Source organism: Acromyrmex echinatior, chromosome 3, assembly GCF_024713525.1.
Source record: "Acromyrmex echinatior isolate Ae372 chromosome 3, ASM2471352v2, whole genome shotgun sequence".
NCBI classification, from domain to species: domain Eukaryota; kingdom Metazoa; phylum Arthropoda; class Insecta; order Hymenoptera; family Formicidae; genus Acromyrmex; species Acromyrmex echinatior.
The window spans coordinates 20,294,949-20,322,549 of record NC_141854.1 but is presented as its reverse complement, the minus strand read 5'-3'; the positions used below and the strand labels follow the sequence as shown (position 1 = coordinate 20,322,549).

General features: G+C 31.4%; 1 protein-coding gene and 2 pseudogenes across 1 annotated transcript; 1 reads left to right on the top strand and 2 right to left on the bottom strand.

The window, feature by feature from the left end:
• Positions 1-5,985: 5,985 nt before the first annotated feature.
• On the top strand, positions 5,986-9,507 carry LOC105146265 (cytochrome P450 9e2 pseudogene; annotated as a pseudogene).
• Positions 9,508-16,100: 6,593 nt separating this feature from the next.
• On the bottom strand, positions 16,101-18,814 carry LOC147910329 (uncharacterized; annotated as a pseudogene).
• Positions 18,404-20,622, bottom strand: LOC147910328 (uncharacterized). Its single transcript, XM_087404430.1, has 2 exons — positions 20,299-20,622; positions 18,404-20,187 (listed from the first exon to the last, which is right to left on the bottom strand). Exons 1-2 carry the CDS (start codon positions 20,485-20,487, stop codon positions 19,825-19,827), a joined length of 552 nt encoding a protein of 183 aa, XP_087260556.1. The 5' UTR covers positions 20,488-20,622; the 3' UTR covers positions 18,404-19,824.
• Positions 20,623-27,601: the final 6,979 nt, after the last annotated feature.

The window sequence follows — 27,601 nt, the reverse complement described above, 5'->3', positions numbered from 1 at the left end:
CTATACTCCTCGGGTCTGTAACTACGTTTCCGTCTAATTAAATTGGTCTCGCTTGCCCCAAAAGCGATACAGATAGATGGTCCCAAGAGAGAATGCAAATATATATAGATTTCTAAATGATGTATAAAAGCTTAAAACACGTGCGAAATACGTTTAAAATATTTTCATAATTGATACTTTTTTCTTTTTAAACATTTTATAACATTCTTGAAAAGTATCTTTATCAATAACTACATTTACATGATAATTCGATTTAGTAATAATAGTTATAACTGCTAGTGTAAAATGTTGTATAAAGGGTAGTTTATACTAGTGAATTTGTTAGTAAAAAAATGTAGATTTATGAAACCGTTTTTAAGAAGGAAGTATAAACGTTTTAAAAGTATATTGCCAACTTGAAATAAGGTGATTATAATGCAGTCTATAAATAAAGCATTATATTCAGTTATGATAAAATAAATAAAAAGCGCTTCAAGAGATATACATATACATTTAGAGAATTATAACTACATTATTAAACCAGATTAATGATGATGTGTAAATGTAGTTAATTATTTTTAAAAATTATGTTAAATGAAAAATGTTTTTATATCTTTGTTGATATTCAATAGAATTGTTCTTTTAAATGATTCCTGTTTTCAAACAAAAAGAATTTATTGATAGGTAAGGTAAACCTTCCAATAAGCGACACAGCACAACATCCCATTTTTGTTTAACATTAGCAAATAACAAGGATGTAATGATTCATTACGTCACACAGTGTTATCTGTACCGCTTTTGTTAGAAGAAGCATACAAGATTTAGCTTCCAGCTGTTCTTTATTTATGGTCTGTAAAACGTGACCATTTGGTAGTATGGTATGTCTAAAGGTTATTGTATTTTTATATTATTTTTATTTTTTATTCACGAGTCTATCAGAATTACAATAATAATAGTGATAAGTTTATTATATATTTTATATTTTTATATTTGTTTTGCAAAAATCAATTTTATTGAGATGTTTAAATAACACACCAATCCAAAAATATTGTACTGTAATAAATACTGTTTTGATAGAAATACTTTTAATAATTTCTTCAGATATTGATACCTATACAATTAAAATGTATTGTTAAATTATACTTACAGTAACTCTTTAGAAATTAGAAATAATTATACTTCTTCAATCACACATTAATTTTTAACTATTTTCTTTCATATTATTGATGCATAATTTATAAATAATAAATTAATTTATAAATTTATTTATAACTTAATACAAATATTACAAATATTACAAATATTTAAGCTGATGTAATTTTTATCTATTATTTATGTCAATAAACATCGATTATGATTAAAATTTTCTGCATATTACCATATGAAAATTGTTTTATTATTTTGAGTATGTGCCAGATTCCATCTATTTGCAACTATAATGAAACATCATGAATGATATAATACATCATGAAATCCGAAAACCACGTGTACGCGAGGAATCTTACACCGTTACGCGACGGTCGTCGGTAGAGGATGAATTAAAAACAGGTTGTAATGTTAATTGATAGTGACATACTCAATCTTAATGTGCCAATCTACAATTTAAATTATATCATATATTTGTTAGTATGTAATAAATTGTGAAGTAATGATGATTTAATGTAAATGATGATGATTTAATAAAAATTGTTTCGTCTATATAAATCCTCTCCCTTTTTCTTTTTCTCTCTCTTTGATATGTAGAATTCTATGCACATATATAATATATTCAGAATATTATAATCAGGATATTGTTTCATTTATATATTCTATTGTAAATTTAGAGACAATTACGTCAGACAATAAATTTGAGATAACGATGAAACGATGTAAGTGATAAATATGTTATTTTTTTAGTTTTATATGAAACAGTTGTTGAATTGTTCGGTAAGAAATAGGCAATTAAAGGTACAATATGGCAAGTGGAACGTGATCCATATAAGTGTATAAAACATTTTAATTTACATTGCTGAAATTTATGGAGTTTGAACTTTCTTAATTTTACAACAATAAGCATAAAATATAATCTTTTAGATAAATAAGAACTAAGATACTTCTACATTGTTAAATCTGAAAATAGCATCGTTGCCATGTGATAGGAAGATAGAAATTGAGCCGAGTGCGCGTTTAAACTCGATGAATTTAAGCAATGTATATTAATGTAACAGAAAAGATGGTATCATGACCCATTTACATTTTATACAATAATTTAATTAATAATCAATATTTACATTTAAAATTTAACGCTTACATTCGTCAAAGTATTATTCAATTAATTCTAGACTTAATCCTAGACCATTATACTATATTTGTCACCGGAATCTACTACACTCGCGTAAAGACACTCAGCTGTCTATTTTGTTGAATTTTTGTTCAAACATCGATTTAGAACTTTTTTTTTAAATCGATACGCCAAACAGAATATACATTTCGTAACAGAATATATTATGAGAAATTTTTTTCAAGAAATGTATTATTCGTAATTTAGAAGCATATTAAACTTAATGTGTGTTGAAATAAACATGTGCTTAAAATGCAACGACTTTTTTAATTACTAACACCATACCTTATAAGATGTCTGTTTTTATGGTTGAATCAGTATATACTTTTGGAATTTAAAGTGAAAGGTATATGTTGTGATATTTTTCAAAAGCGAGAAAAAAAGTTTTAGTGCAGGAACAGAACACAGACCAATAGTTTTATATAAAAGTTTTGTTTACCAAATATGTCTGTTTTGAACTATTGCAAATGTGGCAGTTTTTTAGCGTTATCGAGTTAACTTACATGTTCACATTTGTTATTTGAATATATATTAGGATAATTCTGGTACATATGCCGCACCTATTAAAAACGTAATTTATTAAGTATTATTTACTATGTTTATAGTAAACTATATCAATAAACACTTTGTACTGTCTACTATTATGAAAAAAATATTAGAAATCCGAAATATTTATTTTTCATATTAAAAAATAATCTTTTTGAAACCCTTGCATTTTTGCCATAGGGGTGAGATATATGGCTACTCATAGGGATATGTATAGCTCACGAAAAATTTACAAATAATTCATATAAATAAGATATATAATGACACAATAATTTATAAAATGTGTTTATAAAGTTTTATTAAGGAATAAGAATGGTAAATATGTATATGAAGTAATAAATAATAATTATAATCTTTCTACAAGTGTTATGACATGAGATACATATAATGCATTTATTGCATTTAGTGCTCTGAATTCAATCTGCGCACTTTATATGCTTTAAGCATAAATCCCGCTAAAAATGCCGTATATCCCAAACAGATGGGATACAAGACAACAAATTAAACAAAGAATACGAAAGCAAAGCACTTATATTTTGCTACACAACATGCTTTATTATCCTACTATACGTATGTATCATGAAATAACTACTAAGTCATTTACACGCCCTACATTAATCATTTTATGTAGATTATAATTTATGATGACGTTACTTACTACAATGACAAATCAATTTAACTCACAATAAATTCATTAATATTAACAGTAAGAAGCTGAAATCATAACACAATACTAATATAATATAAAGGCATGTAACAGAATAGTTGCGGGAAAATTACTCCCATTCCTTCTATTTTTTCTGACTTCTGTGGCGTAAATCCCAGCGCGGCATATTTGCCGGAGTTATTATGCCTATTATGATTTTGCTCCAAGGACCATATATGTGCCAAGTACAAGTCGAACTATCAATAAGTTATAAGGTGCGATCCATACTTTGAGAGTCTCTGACATTTACAGATATATCAACGTAATAATATTTATGAATATCTTCGTATTTCTTCGATCTAATATGTAAAAAAAGATCACAAGAAAAGCATTGTCATTGTACGATATCCTATTTGTATCTTTGTATCTTATATATTAAGCAAGTATTACATAAACTAGTTCTGAAATTAATATTCTTTATATAGTTCTGAAATTATATTTTTAATGAGAAGAAGATATTTCAATATTGCAATATCTTTCTTTTTCAACAATTCTAGGGATAAAGCACAGTAAGCATCTTAAGTTAATTGATATTCAAAACATTGATCTTTTAAACTATTTTGGAAACTTTCTTTTTCTATGAAGGAACGCTAGAAATTGAAAGATCAAGACATTTAACAGAGTCATAAGATATTATTGGTTTCAATATTAATCAATTTGTCGTTATTGATATGTTATATTTTGCCCACAATCATAGCAATTATTTTCTTTGAATGAAGAATAAAGTTTATTTGATGAAAAACAACGTGCGATGATAAGTTTTCTAACCGCTGAAGGCACCATTCATCGTGGGATGGTCGATATGTATGGTGAAGATTGTGTGTCATGGAAAATGAAATGAATGGCGTCGATTGGCGTGGTGCCTTCAGCGGTTAGAAAACGTATCACTGCGCGTTGTTCTTCATCAGACGAATTTTCCAGCCTAAACGCCATTTTGACGCTTAACGAATGAACTGGACAGCAACTGTGCTTGTTATCATAACGCCTTTTGTTCGAGGACATCACAAGCACGTGTAATGATGTATATGTATTTAACGTGAAATATGCATAACAGGCTTTTTGATATTATACAGGAAGCGATTTTTATAACACATTATTTTTAAATTATATTTATTTATTTTTATAGAAATTTAAAATTATATTGATTTTCTGTAAATAAAAAATAAATAAAAGAAATTCTTATATGACACCAAGCTTTGGGGAATTCTAGTAATTTCTTTTTTAATTTATGATTTATCCTATGGAACAGAATTATGAATTGGCTGCTTTTTATTATTCAGATAGGCATGAATCCAGCTTAAAATTGAGTAAGAAAAATTCGTATTTTTAAGTCTGTCTATTAATATGCTATGACAAATGATATCAAACACTTTGATAGTATCAACACAGACAGAAATAGGATCCCAGGAAATAATATTATATATATGTGGACATATTTTACATATAATTATATGTAATTATATATAATTGTGTATAAAATATGTCAACTTTTTATATAATTATATGTAATTTTATATAATTATATACAGGTGTTTGGAAAATAATAATAAATCTTTCGCATAGAGGCAGAATGGACTAAACTGAGAAGAAAAGTCTTCTATCATTTTGTAATTTTCGCAATCGTTAATAAGATATTAATTGCTAAAAATTGTCAAAAATTGGTCTTCAATAATTTTTTATTTAGTCAAATACTATCAACTTTACAGAAAAACTGCAAAAGACAAAAATTGTTTTTTTTTTTTTCATAGAGCTCTAAGAATTTTTTTAGAATTTTTCAGAATTTTTTAATATCATATTTTCTCATGTTGGTAAAAATGAGAAAATGCAGTACTAAAAAGTTAATAAAAAATTCTGAAAAAATTCGTAGAGTTCTATAAAAATAAACAATTTTATTAACAATTAATATCTTGTTAATTATTATAAAAATTGCAAAATAGAGGAAAAATTGCAAGGTAGAGGACTTTTCTTTATAGTTTAGTTAAATTTGTTGTGTATGAATGCTTTGAGAGAGAGGTTTAATATTGTTCCAATAAAATTTTACATTGTTACATAACTGCTTATTCAAATAACGAATATTCATGCCTGTTATATTTCTATCAATTTTTATTGAATAACTGAAAGAATTTATTTAAACCTTCCCCAGGAAAGAGTATTCTTTTATAATTTTAATTAGATTAACTAAAATGCATAACTGGATTAACTAAAATACCTAATTGGTTAAACAAATTAAACAATTTTTCTGTATTGAGTTAAGATTTGTGATAGTGATCATGAAAGACGAAGTAATATTTACATTTAACATCTCGAATTAAAATTTATGTTTAATTTCCTAAAATTCTGAACGTTTTATAATTAGTGCCTATTCTACATTTCTTTTCATCTTTTTCTTTTTTTTAATTATTCCGATTTTGATATTATTCAGTAACTAAGGAGAGACAAGTCTACGAATTGTTACAGGATCGAAAGAGAATGCGCATGAGAACTGTGGCAGAAAGGAAGTGGACAGCTATGTAAGTGAGAAAGAAATCGAATACAGCGGAGGCGCTTGTGGTACACTGCTCATCTCGGATCTTACATCGTATGGAACCTGAAACCCTCCAAGTAACCCCGTTGACTATATAATCAGTCAGAGGGTAACCCCATCAGCTAATTGTCTCTTTCCCCGTGAATCCCGCCATTAATGACGTCATGTGAACTCCTTTTCTCGCAGCCCCCCTCCCCTCTCTCTCTCTTTTATTGCAATCCTCTTATCCTGCAGATTTCACACATAGTAGTATCACGCGGACCTCTTTCTTCGCGGTCCTATTGTTACAGATGTACTTTCACCTTCCCTTATCCCGTGGTTTCCCTGCACTATCATCTTTGTAGAGCTTAAAATTAGAAAGACTCACGCCTAGACATATAGTTAAAGTATTTAATTACTAAAAAAGATATAAAACAGACAGCTCGCGCCACAAGACGTCCCCAGCAAGCGAAGCTTCGCGCCGTGCTCCCAGAAAGCGACGAATTCAAGCGTGAATTTGTGCTCAAGATTCCGCGGAGAGGATATATAAAGAGGTCCATGAACGACCCGAGCTAACTTTCGCTTTGAATTCTCAATCCATACTAGGACTCGAGTACTCTTTAATCGGGTGTCGTTGGAATATTTTTCGTGTTTATTTTGCTGGTTTGATGTATCTGCTCGCTGCGCTGGTGCTGCCAAAGGTTTTTCGGTGCAACTGGTGCGACGCACCGACGGGCTCTAGAATTCGCGGGCCCTCGTAAGCTTCAGGATCCGCGGATTCCTGCAGGCTTCGATACATGATAAACATTTATGAATTTTTTGTTGTAATATTATTGGAAGTATGCATTAATTTTAAGGGATTTTTTTGGTAAAAATACGGCTTTATTATGAAAAAATGATTACAAATTGATTATTCAAAATATTGTTCATCGCTAGCTACTACTTTTTCTCATCTTTCTCGTAATAGCTGGATTCCATGTAAAAAAAACGACACATCTTTTGAGGTTATCCACGAATCGACTCATTTTTTATATCTTCATAAGAATGGAAGCCTCAGACAGACCATGAGTCGATCGAAATAGGTGATAATCGGAAGGAGCAATATTTAGAGAATATGGTGGATGTGATAGGACATCCCAGTTAAGCGCTTCTAACGTTTCCTTACCTGGTTTCGCTGTGGCTGAGTTCCGTAGGCCTGAAGTTCCGTAGTCGAGAGCCGACTGAAGGACCGTATTCAACATCCAGTAGACGAGGAGCAGCAGAGCCCCGGCCAACTTCAACAGAGAGATACGAGCAGCCAGTCTGCTTCCAGAGGTGCTCAACCGCTAGCAGTTATCACCGACGAGGAACCCAGTTACTGGTACGCAGCGGCACTACCAACTCATCGGCCATCATCGGGAATTACAATATTCACGATCTCCGGACGACCTAGGGTTTGTTACCGTCCTGAAGAATGCACGTATCATAGGAGCGAATCCATTAGGAGGTCAGATGATCGACACTACCGATACCAGCGTTAGAGACTAATACCTGTCATTGCCGAGACTTTCACAGGACTCGGCCAAATCCATCTTGGATCTCATTGTTTGCACACAAAACAATGCGTCCTTGTCAAGACGCATTGTTGGAATAGAGCACGCATACGCGTATAAATCTGCTCCCTTACCATAAACCAAAGTATAAAAGTATAAAACAGGCTGGAAATATGCAGATCAACTTCTGCAGATCACAATCGCTTCTAGTCGTTGATCTCAATAGCATTGCTAGACTGTTATATATTTCATCAATCACTCGCGAATAGTTTTGCTGAACTTTAATAAGTATCATTCTAATTCTCATAAAACATAAAGTTTTCGAGTAATATTTATCATGCAATACTGGTCGATCTCAGTGTTATCAATCGTAATTAGCATTCTCGTTACTTATTATCTTCAGAAAGTTTAATTTTTTTAAAAGACATGGTATTATTCACATACCATCTATTCCTATACTAGGTGTCATGGCACCAATTATATTTCGCCGAATGTCATTTGCCAATTTCACCAGAAAAATATACAATCTGAATCGAGACGCAAAATACATTGGATTCTACGCTACAACGAAGCCAGTTCTTATGCTCCGTGATCCGGAAGTGATCAAGGCTGTTATTGTCAAGAATTTCAATTCATTTACCAATAATTCCATTTTCGTTGATGTTAATGACTATGTGCTTTCACAGAATCTGTTTGGCCTACAAAACATAAAGTGGCGGCACGTAAAAAACCTACTATCTCCATCCTTTACGTCCAGTAAGATGAAGACTATGTTTACTTTTATGTCGAAACATGCTGCGGATTTTGTTGAATTGATGTCAACACTACCAGCAGATAAAAGCGACATTAATATAAAAGATATTTTTGATAGATATACGAACGATGTCATTGCCTTATGTATGTACGGAATGAAAATCGATTCTATAAGAGATCCGACAAACAAATTTTATATTTGTGGCAAAGATATAACTTATATGTCAGCAATACGCAGCATAAAGTATATTTTTATTAGAACTTTTCCGAAGCTTGGACGAATACTCAATATAAAACTTTTTAATAATCAAGAAATGAAATATTTTGAAAGCAGGATAAAGAACGAGATTGTCATTCGCGATGCTGAGCACATTTCAAGTCCAGATATGATACAATTAATGTTGGATAACAGAGGCAAAGAGGGAATATAATTGGATGTGGACGATATTATCGCGCAAGCCTACGCTTTCTATTTCACTGGCTCTGACATTAGTTCAAGCGTGATGTCTTTTATAACGTATCAAATCGTAGCTAATCCAAGTATTCAAGTCAAATTGCGACAAGAGATAGATGAGCTCTTGAACGAATCAGACGGAAATGTAACTTACGAAGCAATTAATAAACTCAAATATTTAGATGCAGTAATAAAGGAAGCTCTCAGACTTTTTTCACAATCTGTTATAGAAAGAGTGTGTGAAAAAGCTTACAATTTGCCATCTGCATTGCCGGGCGAGAAGTCTTTCACTATAAACAAGGGCATGATTATTTGGATTCCGTTGTATGCGATTCATCATGATGAAAAATATTACGATAATGCTGAAGAATTTCGTCCAGAAAGATTTTTAAATAATAATCTGGACAATAATTATCGGTCTTCATTTTATTTTCCATTTGGATTAGGATCGAGAATGTGCATTGACAGAAGATTCGGTTTGTTGATGATAAAAGTCATACCATTTCATTTACTAGCACGATGTGAACTGAAACAGTGCGCCAAAACTTCGTCAAAAATTAAATTCAACGAGAAAAATCTGCTAATGATGCCGAAGGACGGGTTTTGGTTGAATATTCAACATAGAAATGACAAGTACGATCGAGATTAGAACTCCATAGCGTTATTGATTCCTAGAAGTCTAATTTCTTGAGAATATTTTAGAATATAAATTCCTAGAATTTTTACAAGAAGTTATTATTCAACCAAAAAAATGTTTGTAAATTTATTATTTATAAATTTTATCAAAAAGAAAATTAGTAAGATTTTAAGAATACAAACTTTTTTCTCTTTTCGTTTGTTTGTTACTTATATCAAATTTATCATTAATGGCAATAAATATTTTTATATTTTTGATACTTATTTATATGATAAACGTTATTTTAATTTTCTGTAAAGTTCTTTCTTCCTTGTTACAGAATTATGAGAATTACCGAATTACATTATGTAAGCACATATATGGCAGTGACGGATCCATGTTGGTAGGGTCATGGGGCATGAGGGTCATGATTCCTCCCTTAGAGTTTCTCTTTCTTAAAAAAAGTTTTTCTTTCTTAAAAATATTGCAAAAGATTATATATACTTTTAATATTTCTAAAATGCTTAATTACAATTTTGACATTCTAAAAATATTTTTTATTTTATGAATTTTCTAAACAATATAGATTCTTTTTTTATAAGGCGTATGACTTTGCTCATGCGGTTTTTTTCCGAAATTCGAGGCTTTATTGTAAAAAACTGGTTGTACATTTATGATTCAAAGTATTATCCATCGCTGGCCATTACTTTTTACCATCTTTCGGGCAGCATACGAATCCCGCGTCGAAAAAACTGGTCATCTTTTGAGGCGATCCACGAATCGATCCAATTTTTGACTTCTTCATAAGACCGGAAGTGCTGGTCAGCCAGGTCGTGTGCCATTGATCAAAACAAGTGATAGTCAGAGGGACCAACGTCTGGAGAATACGGCGGGTTGGGTAGGACTTCCCATTTCAACGTTTCCAAGTATGTCTTGACCACTTTCACAACATGGGGTCGAACATTGTCATGCTGCAAAATCACTTTATCGTGTCTCTCGTTGTATTGCGGCCGTTTGTCTTTCAATGCTCGGCTCAAACGCATCAATTGCGTTCGATACTGATCGCCTGTGATTGTTTCAGTCGGTTTTAACAGCTCATAATATACTACGCCGAGCTGGTCCCACCAAATACAGAGCATGATCTTGGAGCCGTGAATATTCGGTTTGGCCGTCGACGTGGAAGCATGGGCGGGAACTCCCCATGATTTTCTGCGCTTGGGATTATCGTAATGAACCCATTTTTCGTCCCCAGTCACAATGCGATGCAGAAAGCCCTTCCGTCTTTGCCTTTCAAGCAGCTGTTCACAAGCAAACAAACGTCGTTCAACATCTCTCGGCTTCAACTCGTACGGCACCCAATTTCCTTGCTTCTGAATCATTCCCATGGCTTTGAGACGTTTTGAAATGGCTGATTGAGTCATTCCTAATGATCTTGCCAATTCTTTTTGATTTTGAGAGTCTTGATCAAGTAATGCCTTCAATTCTGCATCTTCGAAAACCTTCTCTCTTCCACCGCTGGTCTTCGACGTGAAAATCACCGTTCTTGAAGTGTTGAAACCACTTATGACACGTTCTTTCACTAATAGCGGCTTCACCATAAATATTTGAAAGCATTCGATGAACCTCAGTCGCAGATTTCTTCATATTGAAGCAGAAAATTAAAACCTCCCGCAAATGACAAGAATTTGGCTCGTAAACTGACATTTTCAATCGAGAATAACTTTATGATGCAGACACAAATCGACTAATGTTTCTTTTTGGATTATGTTGACAGATTCCCAAGTTTATTGTGTGACGTCTATGATCTATTTATTTCGATCACCACTTACCGCTAAAGCCATCTATACGAAAACCGAATGAGCAAAGTCATACACCTAATATATTCCAAAAAGTAAATAAATGAAATCTGTGCTACTTTTATTATCCGTCCGTTCACGCTGGGCTGCATTCGGATTCTCATCCGGGTACTCCTCGGATATCATGTCATATTTGTTAATGTTCAGTAAATAATAAGGATGATACGACATCCGGGGAGCACAGGTGAAAATCTGAACGCAGTCCTGTATGAACAGAGTTCGGTATTGGTGCCACCATTATGTAGGCATAAGTCACGTGGCACTAAAGACAGAGAATGAGCTGCGCAATGCGTATCTAACTAGCATTTAAATACAGTTGACAATAATAAGAGAGAGGAAAGATGGAAGACAGCCAATCTCTCTCTTATTCTTGCTCTCATTACACCGATGAATGAAAAGAAACATGATCATCTTCTGGTTCCTCTCGCTTTTATCGATCATTTTCACATGCGGATCGCGCAGTCGTAACACAAGTTGGATCATGAAATACTATAAGAAATTAGGACCTACACACACATACACGTATATATATGTATATAAGGATGGTCTACTTAAATCGAACATCTTGAATATTTCGCTTATTTTTAATAATACAAAAAATGTTTCAAATGAAATTGTAACGATTTCAAGGAGGACGTATTTCGGACACATATACATATATACCATCCTGTATATATGTATATGTGTTAGATGTAAATAAATCATTAATTTTGAAATTTATCATTTATTAGAAACAAAATGAATTTCTTTGCAGAGCGTTTAAAGGACTTATTTCATTATTTTTGGAAAGTTTCCCAAGCTTTTCTTAAAATAATAATAAATAAGTATTTTTTTATGAATTTATGGACTTTCTAAAAGACAACTGCATAGTTTTAAAGGTGTCCATTCAGGGCCAATTTTGGTCATTTTTACACTCCCTCCTTTACACGCGATGATAAAATGATTGCTTCTTATTTGAAAATTATTGTAGTCAATATTTTCATATTATAATTTTCATCTTAAAAATTAAAGACATTCTTATTAAAATATTTAATGTATGTAATTATGCATGGATTCTATGAAAGTGTCTCTCTTTGCACCAATTTTTGATGCAAATCTGATAGCATGGACGAATAACACGATTTAACGTCAAATTCTCTCTGAAGTGCCATACATATCCTAATGATTGTTTCAGACTGAACACGATAACATATTAAAAATTTGCACATTAGAATTTAAAATAAAATGAGAAAAAAATGCATTTTGAGTATGTGCCAGATTCCTCCTCCAGATCTATTTTGAGTATGTACCAGATTCCTCCTCGAGATTCCTCCTATTTGCGGTACACTACATTGGTACATCACGAGATCTGAAAAGCGCGATGTACACGCATATACGTGAGGAACTTTTTGTGTGTAATAATTCAACTGTAAAATAATGAACTAATGATTAACTGATAGAAATTAAACAGCTCGTAAATTTCCAGCCCGAGTGTTTGCGGGTGATTGCTGCTACGCGACGATTGTCAGTAGAGGATGAATTAAAAACAGTAGCATGATTGAGTGATACACTCAATCTCAAGACACATTCGAATTTGAGTATAAAATAGTAATAAATTCAACTTTATTTTTTCAACTTTGTTTTTTTTTTTGATAATTATGTCATCTATTTGTCAATATTTAACAAATTGTGAGATAAGCAGATGATTTAATAAAAATTGTTTCGTCTATATAAATCCCTCCCCCCTCTCTCTCTCTTTGGTAGAATATATATTCTATATACATATACAATATATTCTATATACACATACAATATATTCAGAATCTTATAATCAGGATATTGTTTCATCTATATATTCTATTGTAAATTTAGAGACAATTATGTCAGACATTAAATGTGAGATAACGATGAAGGTGATAAATATGTTATGTTTTTTAGTTTTATATGAAACAGTTGTTGAATTGCTCGGTAAGAAATATAGGCACAATTAAAGGTATAATATGGCAAGTGGAACGTGATCTGTAAATGTATAAAACATTTTAATGTAATTGCTAATCTGTGGTGTTTGAACGTTTTCACATAATTTATTTTAATAAGCATAAAGTATAATCTTTTGCTCTTAGACAAATAAGAGCTAAGATACTTCTACATTGTTCTGAAAATAGCATCGTTGATATGTGGTTGGAAGATAGAAATTGAGCCTAGTGCACGTGTTTAAACTCGACGAATTTAAGCAATGTATAGGGTATCTCAATTACTGTACCAATCCTTATAAGTGTGCTTTTGTATTTCGATAAGTCATAAAGAAAACTAACACAAATAAATAAAAAAAAATATTTTTCTTTGCAACAACCGGTGACAAAGGTGAACCCATGAAGGTCTCAAAAATCTGCTTATATATTTTTTTATTAAAAATGAAAATCGTCGAATTCAGAACCATACGAAAGGCTATCAAAAACTCGTCCAAAGGAATCTTAGTCTTCTTGGATATAGCATCCCACCTTACAATCACACTATCAGATGCCAAATCTATAGGTATATTAGTAAACAGGGATACCACATCCAAGGAAACCAAAACAGAATCTGATTCCAGTTTTACATTCTTAAGTTTATTAATCAAATCAAAGCTGTTTTTTATGAAACTAGGCGTCTCCGGTATAGAATCTGCAATAATGTTATGCAAAAATAATGACAAATTATATAATGGGCTATTTAACGATGAGACAATAATTCTCAACGGATAGTTTTGTTTGTGTATCTTCATCAAACCATAAGCTCTAGGAATGACTCTATCAGTCGTACGCAACCTCCGATACGTCAAGTCATCTATTAACCTTTTCCTTTCCATCTACTAAGCAAGTTACGTAAATCACCTGTAAGTTTTTTGTAGGATCTTTAGTTATTAATTCATATGTATTTTTATCCGAAAGTATCAATTCCATCTTGAATATGTATTCTAATTTATTTTGAGCAACGGTGACATTATTAGCTTTGGAAATTAATATTTCAGGATGATCTTTTACAAATAATTTCGTTGTCCTAAACCAATCGAGCAATAATTTGTCATTCGAGCCGATTTCCTAGGAAAATCATTCCGAAACTTATCCATAATTGAAACACTATTGCTTCTAACAAAATTAATTATATTATTCCGATGGCCAATAATATTATTCTCAATATTCTTAATAAATTCTATCAATGTTCTATCAAAATTCTGTTTGTTAATAGGAAGACCAAAGCCTTCCCCCAATTGAAGCAAACATTGGACCTCTAAAGGAATGTCAACATTGCTCAAATTAAGGAACCATTTATTATTTAAAACGTCTAGAGGAGCCGCATCTTCAAACAGCCGAAATGTGAATCCTTTCTATATTTTGTACAGTAATGTCATTATTGACCTTGTTAGATGTTTTCATCCTTTCCTCTCCTTATAAAACCTCTCAATGTGTTAGGAATAGTAAAAGCCAATTTACAATTAAACATATTAACAATAGGTATAAATTTTTCGGATATCGTATTAACATATGGTAATATGTATGATCGTATGAACATATCGTAAAAAACCTCCTCCCAATGTCATCCTTATTCTTATTCAAATTATTAAACTTATTGATATTTTATTCTATTATGAATAATCGAAAAATAAAAAGTAACGGATACCCATTCTGTAAAAAAACCTTAATAGCGTCAATAAAATTATTTTGTTGGAATTTCGGATGACACAAACAAAAAATCTTATCCACGACTCCATAAACACCTCTTTTATGACAAAGTGGATGGTGTGAATGGAAATTAAGAAATCTGCCGGAAAAGGTTGCTTTACGGTATATATCAAAAATGAGATTCCGTTCATCGATAATCAACATCGTATCTAAAAAACTTATTTTTCCATCACCTATCTCCATGGTGAATTGCAATCTAGTATGTAACGAATTAAAAATATCCAAAATATCATGAACACTCTCAGAAGGAGCGGCTAAGATAATATCATCGACGTATCGGTAGTAAAATAGTAGACGACAAGGCAGCATTCCAATAGCTATTTTTTCAAAATCAAATCAAATCAAAGATGATTTGGAACATGTTCAGAATCAAAATGTGATTTACAGAATATCCTGTGAGGATTGTGATGCCAGTTACGTTGGCCAAACTAAAAGACAATTAAAGACCAGATTGCATGAACATGTTTCTGATATCAATATAAGTTCAAAATCTCCATCAGTGATTTCCAACCATCGTATGGTGGAGAATCATAACTTTAAATGGGATAAAGTGGAAATATTAGATATAGAGCCTTCATACAAGGCAGCATTCCAATAGCCATTTTTTCAAAATCAAATCAAATCAAAGATGATTTGGACATGTTCAGAATCAAAATGTGGTGTTTACAGAATATCCTGTGAGGATTGTGATGCCAGTTACGTTGGCCAAACAAAAGGTTGATATCTGAAATAGTCCATATTAAAAAACAGAAACATGGGATTAATAGACAAAATGACACGGAGTCTTTGCCGGATTTGTATTCTGACATTATACATTCTCTTTCTCCTTTCTAACATCTTCTATCCTTTTCCTCCTATTTTTCCGTTTTCCGTTCTCGATAATGTTTTTCTGCTTGACATTTCGTTTTGTGACATCGTTTAAGTCAGTCTCGTTACCTTTGCGAATTTGCTTATAATAATCTAAAATCTTAAATTAAAAAGACTTTTTTATTATACCACTAAATGGACCACATTTTACATTTTTTTCTCGTTGTGTATTATTAGACTCTTAACAGATTTACTAAGGTATATTATCATATTTTTAATTTTTATATGATTAATATTAATTCTTTTTGTTTACGATTACTTTTCCAGAACTTTCTTATGACTTTGTTAATTCTTGATAAAAATGACTCACAGCGTATTACACAGAAAGAAGAAATTTTTTGTTAAGAAATTGTAAGAATATTGTAAGATTATGTACGAATTTTTAATTTAAAACGATATTTATATTATTGTAAGATTGCATTGAAAATGACTCGATTGGAGTTGAAACGTTTGTTTTATTTTATTGTATTTTAATTGTTTTGTATTAGTTTTGCTTATCTATAATATTTACTTATTTTAATGAGGTATAAACATAGGAATAATTTTAGATATTAAAATTAATAATATCTGTTCGTAAATCTTCAATAATAATATCACCCACTATAGAATTCTCATCTCTGTTTGTCATAGCAGCAATTTTTTTAGAGTAAACGCAATAAAATTTACATGTCATTTTCGTTTTATATTTTAATTTCTGAAAAATATACACCTACTTTCTTTATCGGATTTATCCATTATTTTGGTTGAAGTGATATTATTCGTATTATTGAAATCTGCACCTTCTTCTTTATTTGTAGTATATCTTTTCCGGTAGTTATATTATTGTTTGGTTCCTCTGCGTGTATTGACAAATTTTTATAATTTCTTCTGTGCAAAAATTAAATATATATGAAATAAAAAATATTGTTCACAGTTGAAAAATAATAAAAAATAGAAACCATTATTAAGTGTTTGTAAAAACAAAATTGATATTGCTTCATAGTGAAGTAGTTTGGATTTGCATGGATTTAAAAAATAGTAATACATATGTGTGTGTTTAATATTGTGTATTATTTATGGAAAATGTAGGTCGGATCGTATTAGTGATATTTATTTGAATTTATTTTTAATGATTAGAATATTTTACTCGTCCGTAAATCGTATTGAATTGTTCGAAGGAGCCGGTGTTATTCTTGATGAATCATCAGAGTGGACATTTTGGCTTTTACATTTTCTTTTACGTTTATCTTTTCCCAGCTCAAAACATGATATTTCGGTATCTGTATTTGATTTTTTTTTTTACATAATCTGCCTTTTCATAGGAGTCTGCAATTGAAAAAAGTAACAGTAGAGAAAGAAAAACATGTTTTTTGGATTTAGGATTGTGAAAGTATTATTCGTTTAAGACGTTCTCTGTTTTAAGGGATCTTATAATGTCCTTTATTCAATTTGTATTAAAAACAAGTTTTGAACATGTTATATCCGTTACATGTAAATTTTCTTAGAAGTCGTTGAATTGCTGACTACATGAATAAACTGAAATAATAAATTATAATTCAAATGGAATCATGAGAATAAATCTAATTAAGTAACAGAAATGGCCATTTTCAAAGTAGATCTTACTGCTAAACGTTTATGTGCGAATTTACATATGTATGTACATATCCAATTCTGCAAGTCGCGCGTTGGCTTGCACTTTTTCGGTCATAAAACGCAATCATGAACAGAACCAGAGCAATAATATCATAATATTAAATTAATTTCATAATTAATGCTAATTCGAGGTCTGTCCGAAAAGTATCCGATTTCTGCATATATCTTTATCCTTGGGCATCCTATTATGGAAATATTACAGGTATTCAGTATTTAAGATGAACTTTTAAGAATGCCTCCATTAAACGACTAGCTGTTCAGTCGACAACGATATGCAGTTGCGTGAACGTCAAAAATACCGAGCGCAATGACTATACGATAACGCACCTGCTCATCCATCTCATCCGATTCAGAAGTTTTTTACTAAACACGGCATTATCTAACATGACATTGACTATAGGAGGTTGACAAAGCATATTGAAGGACAAAGAGATACGCAGAGGTCGGATATTTTTCGGATAGATCTCGTAAGTATCTTATAAGAATAATAACAATTTGATGTTAATATGAATCTTAAAATTAATAAAAAAATATAAACAATAATTTAATTGATGGACTCCTTATATTTAATACAAATCTTAAAAAACTACAAATAATTTATTGCGAAAAATATTGCCTCAATAAGAGTTCAGCGCGGGTTAGAGAAGAATTGGTAATTCACACATAACCGTTTAAGCTAAAATTAAGATTCGCTTTAACATAAATAATGAAAATAAATAATCTTATAGGATTTACTTTTATAATTTAAAGATTATGTCATCATATTTCATTAAAATTCTTACCACTTTGAATAAGAATGCGTACTGTGTATATATTTTTGGTTGTACATTGTTCCGAATATATTTTCTAGGATTTTTAGGCGGCCATTTACATACAATGTGATCTTTCTTAAATTCTAGCCATAAAGTTGGTACAACTTCAATTTCACAAAACTTTTCTAGAAATTCAACGACTGATCATATCTAGAAACAATGTCACAAATTAAGTTTTAAATTAAACTGTATCAATTATTATTATATTATATAAAGTGTATTAATTATATATTTTAATAACATACTGCAATACAAAACTTGTTTACAAATATCTTATATAATTTGATCTATTATATTATTTAAATTATGTAATTCAATTTTTTTTCAAAAGCAATAAATAATTTAAATCGAACTCTTAATCTTTAAAATGATAAATAATATAATAGTAAAAGTAACGCTAATGAGAGTCAGCGCGGAAGTGGAATGAATTATTGTTGAACTATAATAATTCGTAAAGTTCATCATGCGTATTATAATGGACTAATTTATATAAATTAATATTTGTGCGCACTTACTTCTGCACTTACTGACTCTCATTAGTCTTAATTTTACTGTTATTTGTTATAATATATTCAATTTTCATTTACAAATTGGCTGTGTATTATTGATAAGATAATAAAATATTATTGTACGGGTATTTGATGCACTTCATGAGTATTTTATCTATATCAATTGTATGGACATCATTAGACAAGTTTTGCACATGTTGAATATGAAATAATTGAGAAGAACATGGTGAATTAATAAAATAATTTGGATTCGGTGAACATTTTGCCTTTTAAAAAAATTTCTGCCGTATCATTTTTTTGACAAATGTCTTTAATGCAAAAAACAGATTTGTCTTTCAATACACAATTATCTGTATCCGATATCTTTAATTCATACTTTTCAACATCAATCGCTTTAAAATAAGTATATATTTTGTTATTATGAACTTGAACTTTATATTGTGTCCGTAATACTGGATATTTTGGATGATTTTTCAGATCATTTATTTGTTGCATTTTTTTTTGTTCTTTGAGTCTATTACAAATTTGTTGTAAATGACGTTTGTATTTTCTTTTTAATATCATACAAATAACTTTCAAATATAAAACAGCTGTAATTTTCTAATGGATCATACTTAATACAATCTGCAGGCAAGTGTATTAGACCATGTACTAGGTGGGGTGAAAAGTAACCTCCCTGGGAATGAAAAAAATTTTTTTCTTATGCAGAATCTCGCCCAAAATATGGCGTGTTCGCTCAGTACTAATCTTTGTAGCATCTGCTAACTCGCGCACCTTCACTTTCCGGTCAGCCAACACCATTTCATGTATTTTTTTGACATTTTCCTCGGTAACCGCATCGGAGGGCCTGCCGCTGCGGACTTCATCGGTAGTGGAGTTGCGGCCACCACGAAACTCTCGAAACCAATATTTGACGGTGTAATCTGACGGAGTATTAGCCACATAATATTTATCCAACTTTTCTTTTGTTTCCTTCGCCGTTTTGCCTCTCAAAAAATAATGTTTTATGAGAGAACGAAAATCGTTTTCGCAAACACGTCAACAACAATCAGCTCTCAAAACAAAACTAAGGGCAGTATCGCACTGCCACTTGGCATGTCTGCCTAAATATGAACGGACTACAAGGCACCATAAACTTTTTTGCAGTAGTGGCGCATTCTGGCGGTCAAGGAGGTTACCTTTCACCCCATCTAGTACATTATGAGTAAGGTATTCTTCTCCATAAATTATTTTATATTTTTCTACAAAATATTGCAAGAGTTGTAGAGCATAATTATTATATGTCAAATATAATTCAAAACTGCTTAAAATTCTAATGGCACACGATAGAGCCAAAAAATGTATGTACACATTTTTGTTTGATATTTTTTTTAATGCAACAGGTCTGGTATATAATAGAAACTGTAGTTTTCGATGACTTTATAATATTCTATATCTTCCAATTTTCTTGGTAATCGTGCAAAGTCTGTTAGTAAATAGTTTCTAAATAATAAAAGTTTATCATTATTCTTTTTGGTCACGTTCATATAAACGAATATTTTTTTTCCCCCTTATTAATAACAATAAAATCCGTTCCATAACCCCTAAATATACAAGGTGCATACTATCGAGAGGTACTTGTAAAACTAAACCCATATTCAATTTTTCAAAAGAACTTATACCTTTATGAAATTCATTATCCAATTTATTTTTGAAACTCATATCATTCCTTAATTGTCTGTTATTCTCTAAAAATATAACTTTTCCGTTAACAACAGTTCCTTCTTCAGTACATTTTTTTCTACAGTACAAGAGAATATTCTAGAATAACTTGTGTGACCTTTAATGTATAAAAGAAAAGATTTTGTGTCGCAGAGAAGTTTAGAAACTTTTAGTTTAATATTTCCGTCATTTATTTCGAAACCATTTTTTTCTAAATTCTGAAACTCGTTTATAAACGAATTCATAAATTGATGAACATCGGTTGGTTTTTTAAAACCATGATAAATACCAACGGTAAATGATTTTCGCCATTTTTTATTAGCAGATAAATCTATATAGATAAGAACTGGCCAAAATTGACTGCCTAATATTGGAACTTTTTGATATTGGTAAACCATCGATATTTATGCAAATAGGTAATACTATTTCAATGCAATCCAGAAATAGTTTTTCTATAATACAATTATTGTTAAGTATTCTGCGTAACCCATTTTCTATTCCTAGATGACAGTAAAAACTAGGAAAAATGCTTATAATTTCATGAAGAAGATGTTTGCAGAAGCATTTGCGAATCCTTGAATTTTAGAAATGCACACTTAATATAGACAATAATTTATTTATAGCACAGTGGCTTAGTACACAGTGCGACAAATATGTTCCCGGACAGGGCCAGAAAATCATAATTGAAACAACAATATGCATATTTTTTGGTTTTATTATTCAAAATATTCTCCTGTGGCTTCAATACTTGTTACAGCGATTCAATAGTGATTCAAATACATGTTCTAGCTCAGTTTGCAGAATTGCCTCTAGTGCCTGTGTAGAAGCTGATTGGATGGTCGGAATGTCATCAAAAAAGCGTCCTTTCAATTTCAATTTCGATTTTGGGAATAATGAGAAGTCGCAGGGGGCCAAATCAGGTGAATACAGTGGATGGTTTAACACAGAGACATGATTTCGAGCCAAACATTGACGGACAATCAATGAAGTGTGACTCGGTGCATTATCTGCAACAAAGACCAATTTTCTGGATCACGATATTCGGGGTGAATACGATGAATTCTGCCCATCAATCGCTTTAAAACTTCGAGATAATATGCACCAGTAATTGTTTGGCCAGTTGGAACAAACTCTTTGTGGATAATACCTTTGCTATCAAAGAATGTGATGAGCATTGTCTTGATTTTTGATGGAACTTTTCGTACTTTTTTTGCTTGTGATGAATTTTTTGACTTCCATTCCGCACTTTGACGCTTAGTTTCTGGATCATATTGAAAGCACCATGTTTCATCATCCGTAACAATTGATTTTAGGAAATTTGAATTATTTTCTGCGGCTGCAACGATGTCTCTGGAATAATTGATTCTCACTGATTTTTGATCGCTTCTTAATGTGTGTGGAACAAACTTCGCACAAACCTTCGTTTTACCTAAATCTTCATGTAATATGGTTCGAATCGTTTCTCTACTGATATTTAAAGCCTCCTCCATCATTTTTAGTGATGCATTGCGTTTGCAACAAAATCACATACTTTTTCGATCATTTCGGGTGTTCGAAATTGGTCGTCCTGATTTTTTGTCATCTTCAAGGGTCTCTCTCTGCCTTCCAAAAAACGCTTATGCCACTCAAAAACAGTTGTACGACCTAGACATTGACTGCCGTAAACTTGTTGCGATCGGAATGTTTCTGATGCACTTTTATCAAGTTTTGCGTTAAATTTAATCACTGCTCTTTGTTCCATATTAAAATTTCCACCTCGACCAAAATCTTGTTTAACATGAACTGTCATATCTTCGTTATATGTCAACCAAAATAAATGAAACTTTGACAGATGATAGCAAAATGTTCAACCTTTAAAATGCATGTTTGAACGCACAGATGTCGCCACTGGTTGCTGAGATGTGGTTCGTGTCCGGGAACATATTTGTCGCACTGTGTATGTGTCTATATTTAAAGAACCGAATTTTGTTGAACCGCATTTATTATAAAATCATCTACAACAGAAAGTGTGCCACATCGTTCTTCAAACAAAGATAATTCATCTTTAAATATATCTACGTCAATATTTTCAATATGTTGTATTAGTTCAGGAAAATTATTGATTAAAGAATTATCCGGAGGACGTGCATTAATGCATCATTGCGTGCATTAATGTTATCATCTGTAACTACATCAGCGGAAACATTATTACAAGAATTTTCATTTTGTATCAATTTTTTAGTATTATTATCTGTTTGTATTATTTGCTGATTCATTTGTAAAAATTTGTTTTATTAAGTCTTCTTTTACTATTCGCCGCAAATATCTTTTACTTGTAAAATATTTTTTAATTTTAGTCATTATTATCCAATACAAAATTATATATATAGCAGTTTATTATTTAATACACACTTTATCTAATAATAGCTAGAAAATTGTAATAAGTGAGAAGTTTAAAAATATTTACCGCATGTAGCACGAAAATGGTCGTAAGCTTGATTTTTTTTTTAGAGATGTGTCTTTTTGTAAAGCACATGCATACTCAATCTCTCATAATAAGGAGAATTTGTAATTATATGGCGCTTAGACAAACAAAATTATCTCGCTCTTGAGGCTCTTGATGTATATTACATCACTTCCAATTTTCTCAATAAAATAAATTTACGTCTATTTTACTCCATTGTAACATGCTAGTAGACACCAATGAACACTCTTGCATAGCATAATACGATAAATATTATCTTTTTGCAGAGCTTCGTTGGATAAATGAAATGAATTTTAACATGCCTTTAACCTATCCTATAATTAATAAAGTTATATAAATTATTATGTTCGTATCTATTTATTGTGTATATATATATAGAGTATATATTTATCTGTTTATATTAAGTCCTCGTCCAGTGTAAGTTTAATCCAGTCTAAGTTTACATAGGGATAAATTTAACTGGATTTGTCGGGTTGACACGGGACCTTAAAAATCATCAATTATAATTGCTACAATATATACTTATGTTTGGTGAATAGAATGTAGGTCGCATCATTCTCATTTGAATTCATTTGATGTGCATGATGCATTATTTATCCTTGTTTAATATTCGTTAAATAACAAGAATAAAAGATGCATCATCATTATGCGCATCATGAAACGGAACGCAGCCTTTGTTACATGGACAAATAAAACGTTATATTTGCAACACTTGTACGATGTTGTGCAATGAAGGTTTCAATAATATCAGATATGCAATGTTATCTAAACGTTTCTCAATGTTCCAAAATGATTGTTTTACAGAAAAAGTTCATGTGACGTTATATAAAAAATATTTTATAAACGTCTCATATATATACATAATATTATACTAACATATACATCTTGAAATGTTACTAATGATACCTTATAAATGAAATGTTCCATAAACATTTCAAAACGTTTAATATATAACGTTACAAACTAGATATTGCTCGAACGTCACGCAACGTTTCATATGAACGTTCCAAATATCAGTTTTAATTACCGAAATAATGTTTTTGCGACGTTTTATAGACATTAGAAATAAAACGTTTCACCAAAACTTTTATGTAACATTTCATAAATGTTTATAATGAAACGTACGATGTATTCTTCTCCAATGTAACGTCACCTGAAGGTTTCATGTTTAATGGGTATAATTAATAATAAATATTATTCTTTAAAAAAAAATTAGTTGTAGTTATGTTTAATACATAAATTCATTTTTAATTTTTTTATTTACATAACTTTTTTGAATATAAGACTCGATTATGACCCAATTTTATAAATATACGTACGAAGCGCGCTACAGTTTTAAATCGCCACCAGTTCCTCCACCTTATTACTTATTTTAGTAGTTTTGCGAGTATATGTCATATATGGTGTTGAAAGTGTTCCCTCCTCTACCAAGAGGCGTTATTCCCGTTATTTATTCCTGTGGCTCTCAATCCATATATAGCAGGACTCGAGTACTCTTTACCCAGTCGTTGGAATATTCTCTGTGTTTCGCTGGTTTAGTATATCTGAATCGCTCGCTGTGCTGATGCTACCCAAAGACATTTTTAACATCAGTGGAACTGATGCGCACCCTACCTTGACGGGCTCTAGAATTCGCAAGTTCTCATAAGCTTCAAGATCCGCGGACTCTTGCAGGCTCCGGTGAGTGGTAAACATTTATGAATGTTTTGTTGCACAATATACAGATTACAGATCGATGTTATGTGTAGGAATTGTCTTGAATTAATAGTAATGCCCGGGTCCTCTCTAAATTTTTTTATCTTTGCACCGAATCTTTAACATCCTTAAAAACGCCATTGACGCCTCGACTGCTTGTTAGTCTGAAGGTATTTCTGACCGAAGATTTCTCTGAGTCACTGCACTGGAGATTACAGTGGAAGCATTTCAACTCATCAATATTGAACTTTTTTCTAATTCAGAAAGCAAAAAGGGACGAAGCTGTCTCAAAAGAGGCTGGTAGAACATCTTGACAATGGATGCGCATCCACATCTGACAAAATTCTGAAGCTACATAAGCCTACTCCAGAGAATAGTCAAGGTTTGATACTAACAAAAAATAGATTTCATGTGTTTAGCAGACACAGTAGAATTGCATGATGATACCTCTTCGCTTGACTCTGATGAATTGCACGCAAATAGCGATAATTAAAACCCGCCTTCCACCAACGCGGCACGTAAAGAATTTCTCACGAGCGGAAACCACCTCCGATATATCTCGCTTCCAAGATTAGCGATTTTATTAGTTTCTCTAATCAAATTAAGGGAGGAACCTCATTTAGGAGACTCAAAAATACATGATTTTTTAGAATTTTTTTCTCAGATAACATAAAACCAATCGCTTCCAAATTTTAAGAGCGTTTTATTTCAACAAATAAAAAAATAATTTTTTTGTTAAATAATAATGATTTTTTGTTATAAAAATGGAGACATGATTATAAGTCTGTTCCATTGTTGTTGTTCCATTATGTACACTCTAGCGGTCGTAATTTTTATCTAAAACAAAAAACCAAATTTGTGTTTTATTTTTATATTATTATCTTCTATTGAACTAAAAAAAATTGAAGAAAAACAAAAATTGAAAAATCTATACGACTTTGAAGAAAAATTTATGATTTTCACAAAAAATTTCGACACTTTTAAAAAAAAAATTAGTATAATTTAATATTTTTCAAAATTATTTTAATTCATATAGAAGAAGCACAATTATCTACAACAAGACCAAGAAAGGATTTTTGATTAGATTTTTTTCTATTGTGTAAACAAACTCGAAAAATATGGTTTCGAGAAAAACGCGTTTAAAGTTTTCGAAACACAAAATTATTTATTATTGATAACTTACAACAATCATAGGCTAATCTGCTATTCCAGGTCCATATAATAAACCTTCAATTTCCCCGTAAAACACTCACAAACTCCATAATTCTGGATAAATGCAGTGGATTATATAGTGTATCATTATATAGTATATCATCTACACTCGCACTTAGTTTTCTCGCGGAGACATTAGGCTGCGGATCTTCATCATCTTTTTCCGTACATCCATTTTCGAAAAAACATCTTTTATGTAGTCGTGTTGCACGTTCACTACTGTGGTTCGCTTTCAGGTACGACATTATTTTATCGAAATAAAAATTTCAGAAACGTCTTAACTCACCGAAAACTAGAGCTCGACTGACCGACACAACAAAAAGAAGCACGTTTCAAAAATCTTATTAATGATTGCCCTCTAACATTCAAACTCACAATTATAAACAATAGGTGCTTTCCAATTGCAATATTTTTAGACACTCGTGCACATGGCGACACAAGTTGCGTTCCAATCGTCCGTTATCGTCGACACAACGCTACATATCTGTATTCGAATGCTGTGTAAGCTTGTGTTTTCTAGTGACAATTACATCTACTAACTGCGGTGGCTATAAATGAAGTTGGAAGACGTTGACCGGCACTTTTACTTTTTTTTATATAATACAGGCGGAAAAAGCTACATTTAATCTAACTCTTTCCCAAACGAATCTTAACCATGCACAGCGTACACATTCTGTTCCAATAGAATTGTGCACAATGATACATTTGTGCATTCTTGTGTACATTTGTGTTAAGATGCGTTAAGCAATTGGAAAACACCCACAGACTCTCACATTTTAATACTAAGAATATATAAAATTATTAAGAAGTGGAAACGTTCTGCTGGCTTTCGCTGCGCGCTCGAATATCTACACGATCCACGACATTCTCTAGGCTGTAACTTGCAAAATATTTCGAATATCGATCTAATATTTTAAGAAAACATTCTCATGGAGTGCTACTATCGATTAAGACAATTTTTGAACTTTTGAAAAATCAATTTTTTTTTATTCTATAAATAAGATTCTCTCCTTTAAGTCAACTTAGGTGATAACTTTTACATTAGGTATCTAGGCAATCAAATCAAAATCCAATTTTATAAAACACGCGACTTTTTAGAATTTAAGAAAATGTCTACCTCTAATAAATTCTTATTCTCTGCTGGATGATAAAACAATCATTGTTACTTTAAAAGGACTTACCGAATTTGGATATTAAAGTATTGCATGAGCTTGAAACGTTGGTATAAATAACATGTATTTAAATACTGTTGACAGCATTTATCGCTTATGTATGTATCGCATGCTACGCTTAAAATTAACTTGAACAAAATACACATTGGCCCAATTAAGAAAAGAAAAATTCCTATTTCATTCACGGATATATTGGGAAAAGTATATCAACAATAAGACTACTTTACAATGTTTACCGCTGCCAGGCCTTTGGTCATATCATCTAATGGTTTCAAAAGACCAAGATGTGTGAAATGTGGACTTTCACATCTTATGAATATAAGAAATCTTTGGAAGAGTCAGCTAAGGGTTGTAATTGTGCGGGAGAACATCTAGCCATCTTTCACGGTGTCCTTCTTATCTCAGATTTATTGAAAAAAAAAGTCGTCAGCGTCAACTTGCCTGAATCTAAAAGAATTACGTTCAATCGAAAAAATATAGATCAGCCTGGGAAGACTGGAAAGATTTATTAACCAAATCCGGAGTTGAATTTTGCAATCCAATTTCCATTATTGCGGGGGGGGGGGGGTGA